The following is an 8,948-nucleotide window of genomic DNA, read 5'->3' on the forward strand; positions in this document are numbered from 1 at the left end:
ATGAAGATTCAGGAACACATCATCATCATCTGTACACTTTTCCTTTCAGTCGAAGGTGAGGACAGGTTTGTTTTACATGAAATCTTTAAAAAATCTTTAAAAATTGAAAAATAAATTGAATTAAATAGTCTCTGGTAAACATTAATATATTAATGTAAATAAAAATCATGTTCACTTTGTGTTTTTGTACACAGGCTCTAATCTTCTTTTCATGGAAGAGTTTAATGGTTTTAGGTTTTAATGCTCTCTGAAACGTTTTGTGTGTCTGATGCTTATTTGTCGAAAGAAATTGAATTTTGTCATATTTTGGGGCATAAAAATGGGCAGCATGTTGTTGTATTATAAATTTGGTGGTGTATGACGTTCTATAATGTTCTACAGTTATGTACACCAATCAGGCATAACATTATGACCAAACTTCTTCAGCAGTTTGAGCTACAATAGCTCGTCTGTTGGGTCGGACCACACGGGCCAGCCTTCGCTCCCCACGTGCATAGATGAGCCTTGGCCGCCCATGACCCTGTTGCTGGTTTACCACTGTTCCTTTCTTGGACCACTTTTGATAGATACTGACCACTGCAGACCGGGACACACCCCACAAGAGCTGCAGTTTTGGAGATGCTCTGACCCAGTCGTCTAGCCATCACAATCTGGCCCTCAGATCCTCACGCTCGCCCATTTTTCCTGCTTCTAACATCAACTTTGGGGATAAAATGTTCACTTACTGTGTAATATACCTCCCCACTAACAGGTGCCGTGATGAAGATAATCCATGTTATTCACTTCACCTGTCTGTGGTCATAATGTTATGCTTGGTCCTTCAGGGAACATACTTGTCACTTTAAGCTTTTTGAACGGTGCTCTTTTAATATATTTGGTAGGAACCCCGTATACCTCACCAACTATAACTTAATGCTCTTTAAAATGTAGTCCCTACGACCGACATACAGTATTTGAGGACGAAATGTGAGGAATTTAATCCCAACAACACCGTATTTACTGTCAGTCATGATGCCAAGTAACTTTTCACATACATGGAAGTTGATTGGTGTACTACTGCCTGACACAGAAAATATAAAAAACTACTAATATTAATATTCTTAAAACTGTTCAGCTGAATAAGTTTTTGCTTTGGGGCTTTTGTGCTACCAGTAAAACGCATGCAGAGCCAAAAACAAACATAGTAAAAACAAAAAAACAAAAAGATCACAAGCGATCACAATCATAAGCGTTACTGGTGTTGCAATAGGAAAATGACTCAAAACACGTCAATGCTGGTTTGAGAATGGCTCAATCAAGCTAAAATTAAGCTTTTAGATCTGACTTCTGAAGAAGTGAAGTACAGTGTATCACAAAAGTGAGTACACCCCTCACATTTCTGCAGATATTGAAGTATATCTTTTCATGGGACAACACTGACTAAATGACACTTTGACACAATGAAAAGTAGTCTGTGTGCAGCTTATATAACAGTGTAAATTTATTCTTCCCTCAAAATAACTCAATATACAGCCATTAATGTCTAAACCACCGGCAACAAAAGTGAGTACACCCCTTAGTGAAAGTTCCTGAAGTGTCAATATTTTGTGTGGCCACCATTATTTCCCAGAACTGCCTTAACTCTCCTGGGCATGAAGTTTACCAGAGCTTCACAGGTTGCCACTGGAATGCTTTTCCACTCCTCCATGATGACATCACGGAGCTGGCGGATATTCGAGACTTTGCGCTCCTCCACCTTCCGCTTGAGGATGCCCCAAAGATGTTCTATTGGGTTTAGGTCTGGAGACATGCTTGGCCAGTCCATCACCTTTACCCTCAGCCTCTTCAATAAAGCAGTGGTCGTCTTAGAGGTGTGTTTGGGGTCATTATCATGCTGGAACACTGCCCTGCGACCCAGTTTCCGGAGTGAGGGGATCATGCTCTGCTTCAGTATTTCACAGTACATATTGGAGTTCATGTGTCCGTCAATGAAATGTAACTCCCCAACACCTGCTGCACTCATGCAGCCCCAGACCATGGCATTCCCACCACCATGCTTGACTGTAGGCATGACACACTTATCTTTGTACTCCTCACCTGATTGCCGCCACACATGCTTGAGACCATCTGAACCAAACAAATTAATCTTGGTCTCATCAGACCATAGGACATGGTTCCAGTAATCCATGTCCTTTGTTGACATGTCTTCAGCAAACTGTTTGCGGGCTTTCTTGTGTAGAGACTTCAGAAGAGGCTTCCTTCTGGGGTGACAGCCATGCAGACCAATTTGATGTAGTGTGCGGCGTATGGTCTGAGCACTGACAGGCTGACCCCCCACCTTTTCAATCTCTGCAGCAATGCTGACAGCACTCCTGCGCCTATCTTTCAAAGACAGCAGTTGGATGTGACGCTGAGCACGTGCACTCAGCTTCTTTGGACGACCAACGCGAGGTCTGTTCTGAGTGGACCCTGCTCTTTTAAAACGCTGGATGATCTTGGCCACTGTGCTGCAGCTCAGTTTCAGGGTGTTGGCAATCTTCTTGTAGCCTTGGCCATCTTCATGTAGCGCAACAATTCGTCTTTTAAGATCCTCAGAGAGTTCTTTGCCATGAGGTGCCATGTTGGAACTTTCAGTGACCAGTATGAGAGAGTGTGAGAGCTGTACTACTAAATTGAACACACCTGCTCCCTATGCACACCTGAGACCTAGTAACACTAACAAATCACTTGACATTTTGGAGGGAAAATGACAAGCAGTGCTCAATTTGGACATTTAGGCGTGTAGTCTCTTAGGGGTGTACTCACTTTTGTTGCCGGTGGTTTAGACATTAATGGCTGTATATTGAGTTATTTTGAGGGAAGAATAAATTTACACTGTTATATAAGCTGCACACAGACTACTTTTCATTGTGTCAAAGTGTCATTTTGTCAGTGTTGTCCCATGAAAAGATATACTTAAATATCTGCAGAAATGTGAGGGGTGTACTCACTTTTGTGATACACTGTATGTGTTTGAATCTTTAAAAGCAGAAGTACATTTTTAAAACTAATCATAATAATCTAGGACCGATGGGACACCTTGATTGGTTATATATACAGATACACATGTACAGTACAATGAGTTTCTTTGGAAGCTGGGGTCAGAGCACATACAGCTCCCCTAGAGTTGAGACAGTTAAGGGTCTTGCTTAAGGGCCCAACAGTGGCTGCATGTCAGAGCTGGGATTGGAACCCACAACCTTCTAGATGGTAATCCACAGCTCTACCTACTAGGCTACCTCTGTCCATGAAGTACAGTACATTTCTCTTGTAGGTGTAAGTCAGGGGTGTCCAGACTTTTCTATTTGAGGGCCGGGTTCAGGAACATGAATGCGGGGGTGTAATGTGGTTATCGTTTTGATTTATGAGAAAAAGAAATGTAGAAGCATTTTGTAGTTCTACAATTACTGACTGTAGACATCTGTTTTTCTACATACCTTTTTAGCCTGCTTTCACCCTGTTCTTCAATGGTCAGGACCCCCACAGAGCAGGTATTATTTAGGTGGTGGATGATTCTCAGCACTGCAGTGACACTGACATGGTGGTGGTGTGTTAGTGTGTGTTGTGCTGGTATGAGTGGATTAGACACAGTAGCGCTGCTGGAGTTTTTAAACACCGTGTCCACTCACTGTCCGCTCTATTAGACACTCCTACCTAGTCGGTCCACCTTGTAGATGTAAAGTCAGAGACGATCGCTCATCTATTGCTGCTGTTTGAGTCGCTCATCTTCTAGACCTTCATCAGTGGTCACAGGACGCTGCCCACGGGGCGCTGTTGGCTGGATATTTTTGGTTGGTGGACTATTCTCAGTCCAGCAGTGACAGTGAGGTGTTTTAAAACTCCAGCAGCGCTGCTGTGTCTGATCCACTCATACCAGCACAACACACACTCACACACCACCACCATGTCAGTGTCACTGCAGTGCTGAGAATCATCCACCACCTAAATAATACCTGCTCTGTGGGGGTCCTGTGGGGGTCCTGACCATTGAAGAACAGCATGAAAGGGGGCTAACAAAGCATGTAGAGAAACAGATGGACTACAGTCAGTAGTGCTTCTATATGGTGACGTAATTGGCGTAATCTCTAAGTAGAGCGTCTTATTAGATCCTCTCTACTGAGGCAGCTGATCAGGTAGGCAGCAAGGCAGCTCAATAGGTTTTCAAACAGACCCTAAATGTGATGATTCCTTATTCTGCTGCCCAAAGTAACAAGAGCGAATTTTTTAAAACAAACTACCTGCATCTTCCAGGTTTCAAGAATGAAAGTGCAGAAATCGGCACCAATGTGACTTTGCATTGCACCAACAGAAAGATTAGACTGGGCAAAGCGATTTATACCATCTGGAAAATTAACTCACATGGCAAAGAGTGCAAAATTGGCGTATCTCAAAACGACCCGGATCACGACACCTGCAGCGACGGAAAGAAGCTGATCAGGAGCGCTGATGGAGCATACCACCTGATCATCCCACAATTCTCCATCCACGATGAAGGAACTTACACATGTGATGTGTCCTACAAACATACAGGATACTTAGAAACTGTTTATGTTTCTGCATGGGGTAGGTGGAGTATTTCTATACAGTATAGTGATGATACATCTCACTGCTTTAACATCACAGTACAGCTGCATGGCATAGCTGGGATTCAAACCCCCAACATTTTGATTGATAGCCCAAAGCTCTACCCACTATGCTACCACTAACATATAATATACCAGGGATCTTCAAAACGTTTCTGCACTTTTATATTTTGGTTGGATGCGGTGAGGAATCGGTCGTGTCTGAGAGATGCTTATAGTCCGGAAGCTTTAAAGGGAAGAAGATTTTCATGTGATGGTAAAAAAATATGGTATAAATAATAGCTTTCTTTATCAACACTGCTGAAACACGTCTTTATGTATTATCAGCCCGTCCAGAAGTCCACGGCTGGTTAGAAGCTGAACGCAGCCGCACTGTCGCCGTGTGTGAAGCTACAAGCAGACCTGCATCATCCATCAAGTGGAAAACTGCAGTGAACTTTTCCTCATCCAGCACTGAAATAACCGAGACTGCAGAGGGACTTTTCACCGTAGCGAGCAAAATAAACCTGCCGGCGAACGTCCCGCACAGAAACATCATCTGTGTCGCCTCTACCAGCAACCCCAAGTTCAACCAGTTTCACTTTAACTTCATGATTAGAGGTAATTTAGGCTCTGTGGAATCTCTTACATCCTGCTCGGCTTTGATATTATTTCATACCAGCGTAGAGTCACACGACTACCCCTGATAGCATTAGCAACACGAGACAGAGGGTATTGAAGAAAGCTGACCCATCTGTGCAGCCAACCATCACAAAGCCATGAAGCTGAAGTGTCATGACATGATACTTGAGATAAAATACATAATTAGTAATGAGTTACAATAAGGTTTTTATGATGCTGTTTTCTTTATTGTTAGATTCATCTGTTAAATCGACTTTAATTACCCTGCTGGTTCGTGCCTGCTGCATTATTGCTCTTGCATTTTTAATTTACATCTTATACAAGGTAAGATACTTTCAAACAATACCTTAATAAGGTAAAGCACAGAGAGCAGTATACGCCATTACAACAATGGTTACACATGGACAGACTTTAATTTGATATATAGTCTAGATCATTTATTATATAGATAATAAGTAAATAATAACTGGGCTATCTTGCTCAGGGGTGTTGTGGATTCAGAAGCTGTTCTACAAACGCTGCGTTCATGTTGTCAGCTACAAACCTCGTTTCTGGAAAAGTATTTTTATATAAAGTGCAGGAATAAACAAGAATCTGTCATTTGGTCTTAATTTACCTGAAAAAATATATTAAAAACAACGATTAGATGCTCAACTAATGGTAAATACTGATAAATACATAATGATACACAGATCCAGTCTATTTATTGAACCTAACACACTTCTAATAAAGTGTGTTTTAGCCAAGATGCTTTCTAAGATTTATATTTATTATTTTATAACCTTCTTTATGTGGTTCACAGGTTTTTGGAGTATTGAAAAGAATTTACCGCAAACCCAAAGAAATCGATGCTCCCGCAGGTATTTTCTAACGATCTTTATTTAAAGTTGAATCTTTTATAATCAGGCAATGCGGCTCAGGTGGCGCAGTGGTAAAGTACACCAGCGCACCAGAGTCAGGGTCTCGAATACATCGTATCTAATCTCAACTCTGCCTTTCCGACTGGGCTGGGCGGCAGCATGAACAACGATTGGCTGTTGTTCAGGGTAGGGGGTAAAAAGTCGGATCATAGGTCCTCATAACTGGTGCGACTGCGTCCCTTGCTGGCTGACTGATTGCGCCTGCACAGGGCTGAGGAATGATGCTGATGGGGGTGTGGCCCTCCGTACACGGTGCCCGTCAAGTATATGAACTTGACTCGTGCAAGTGAAAAATGCAGTCTGTACTGACTGTACGTGCTGGAGGGGGCGTATGTCAGTTGAGAGGCGTCCTCAGTCAGCGGTGAAGGGTCGAATCAGTATAGAGGAGCAATCAGAGTAACTGGACACGACTAGATTGGGGTAAAAAAAAGTGGGGGAAAAATATATTGGTAATATTTTAGTTTATTGTATGTAAGTGTTTAACAGTTTGTTGGTGTTGAATATTTTCAGTGCCAGATACACACAGAGAGGAACTACAACTACAGTCCTGTTAAGATCTTCAGAATGGAAAAAGGGATTCGATCATTAATCCTGGTGCTGTTTGAATGGTTTTATCAGATGTATATTTAAAATATGTATGTTTTTAAAATTTGGTATAATAAATCTTATTTTATTTACTATGCCACACAGTCCTTTCTTTGCAAACTACACAGATTAAAAAACGTGTTTAATTTAAGTTCGGCCGGTCACTGATTCTTAAGATAAGGGACAAATATCTTACATCACGTGTCAAACTCAGCGAGAGCTTAAAAGATGTACGATTGTCTTAAAATACGCTGTAAAATCGTACATAAACTGCATCTCTCACAATGCATGTCGATTTTCTGACCTGCATCCCTCATCTAGAGGGATCATCACTAGATGGCAGTGATTCCACATCAGCATTTATCTGAGGTGGTTTTCCATTAAGTGATGTTGAGAAATATTTACAAATAATCCCAAAATGTCCAAGAAGAGAAAATTGAAGCAGAAGGAGGAAATTTAATGAAAGATGTGAAAGTAAAAACAAGTTTGTACTTCAGGAAGAGAAACTGTTGCGTCTCTTGTGTTATGAGGCGTGTCTGTGGTAAAGGAGAACAATATAAATGTAGATATACATTATAAATATACAGAATAAATTTGGCATTTTGACACCAAACACAGAATTCAGCCTCCAAGAGAATCAACCAATTGTCCAGGACTTAAAAGGCAGATTGCAATCACAGCAGGATACGTTACAATCGGCTCTTTGAGGGCCAACATAATGCTGACGTGGCCCTCGGTGAAAATATGTTTGACACCCGTCTTACATCAATAATCTTAAATGCTGGGGGTGGTGGGTGGTGGGTTCTCCTTGAATCTCAGCTATGCTTATAAGCATCCCTATATATATATATATATATATATATATATACTGTATATATACAGTGGGGGAAATAAGTATTTGATCCCCTGCTGATTTTGTAAGTTTACCCCCTTACAAAGACTTGAACAGTCTATAATTTTTATGGAAGGTTTATTTTAACAGAGAGAGACAGAATATCAAAGGTTATAAATTAATTTGTATTTAATTAAGGGAAATAAGTATTTGATCCCCTACCAACCAGCAAGAATTCTGACCACCTCAGACCGGTTATGTGCCCATGAGGCACACAAATTAGTCCTGTCCCTGTATAAAAGACTCCTGTCACAGAATCAGTTTCTTCCATTCAAATATCTCCACCACCATGGGCAAGACCAAAGAGCTATCAAAGGACGTCAGGGACAAGATTGTAGACCTGCACAAGGCTGGAATGGGCTACAAGACCATCAGCAAGAAGCTTGGTGAGAAAGAGACCACTGTTGGTGCGATCATTCGAAAATGGAAGAAATACAAGATCACAGTCAATCACCCTCGCTCTGGAGCTCCATGCAAGATCTCACCTGGTGGGGTAAGAATGATTCTGAGAAAGGTGAGGTCAGTCCAGAATTACACGGGAGGAGCTTGTCAATGATCTCTCTGTTAAAATAAACCTTCCATAAAAATGATAGACTGTTCAAGTGTTTGTAAGGGGGGTAAACTTACAAAATCAGAAGGGGATCAAATACTTATTTTCCCCACTGTATATATATCCAAACCTCTGCAGTCTTCACCTTAAATCGTTTAAATTACATATGATTATATAAGTTAGATGAGCTACAAGCTTGAAGATAGATTATAAACAGCTTTAAAATGAATTACTTCAGATTAATACATTTTAATGCAGCACAATCACCACATTAAACACATTTACACCCACGACACACAGTTATTGCCTTTTTATTTATTATACATTTGAAAACAGAATGAATTTGTAATGGAAAACGCGAATAGATCAATGATCCCACTTAATAAATCATAACTTATTTGGACTTTAATAGCTGCTGTAATTTCTTTAAACCACCAGGTGTCTCGTTTCAGCCTGGAATGCTTCAGGAAACTTTTGTCTATCCCTCACCTCAATGTTCTTTACCTTCTCTGTATCTTTGGATTGGCAAAGTAATTTGTGAATAAAGTATGAGTTTAAATATTTAACAAATGCATTAATAACACAACTAACTATGTTATTGAAGTTTAATAATCAAACATCTACGCTTTATAAAGACAACTAACAATGCATTTATGGTCAGATAATCATCCATACAGCGTTTGGCCCTAAACATTAAAACATCAAATACAATAGTCCATCAGTAGAGCTATTTTGACAAAATGTGGCGCTATCACATCATTGACAAGAACCTCTGTCTT

The 8,948-nt window shown here is 40.7% G+C and overlaps 1 protein-coding gene across 1 annotated transcript; it reads left to right on the forward strand.

Annotated features, from left to right (window-relative positions):
- LOC134324073 (cell surface glycoprotein CD200 receptor 1-B-like) lies at positions 1–6,738 on the forward strand. The gene is made up of 6 exons (XM_063005724.1): positions 1–55; positions 4,270–4,581; positions 4,929–5,201; positions 5,458–5,546; positions 6,025–6,082; positions 6,653–6,738. Exons 1-6 carry the CDS (start codon positions 1–3, stop codon positions 6,694–6,696), a joined length of 831 nt encoding a protein of 276 aa, XP_062861794.1. The 3' UTR covers positions 6,697–6,738.
- Positions 6,739–8,948: the final 2,210 nt, after the last annotated feature.

This window comes from Trichomycterus rosablanca, chromosome 12 (assembly GCF_030014385.1).
Source record: "Trichomycterus rosablanca isolate fTriRos1 chromosome 12, fTriRos1.hap1, whole genome shotgun sequence".
Classification (NCBI taxonomy): Eukaryota; Metazoa; Chordata; class Actinopteri; order Siluriformes; family Trichomycteridae; genus Trichomycterus; species Trichomycterus rosablanca.

What these genes read in the sequence shown, in the direction of transcription:
- LOC134324073 (XM_063005724.1), top strand. Translation starts at nt 1, where the DNA reads ATGAAGATTCAGGAACACATCATCATCATCTGTACACTTTTCCTTTCA. An exon ending in ACTTTTCCTTTCAGTCGAAG is followed by an intron (nt 56 to 4,269) that starts GTGAGGACAGGT and finishes TGCATCTTCCAG; the next exon opens with GTTTCAAGAATGAAAGTGCA. An exon ending in TGTTTATGTTTCTGCATGGG is followed by an intron (nt 4,582 to 4,928) that starts GTAGGTGGAGTA and finishes ATGTATTATCAG; the next exon opens with CCCGTCCAGAAGTCCACGGC.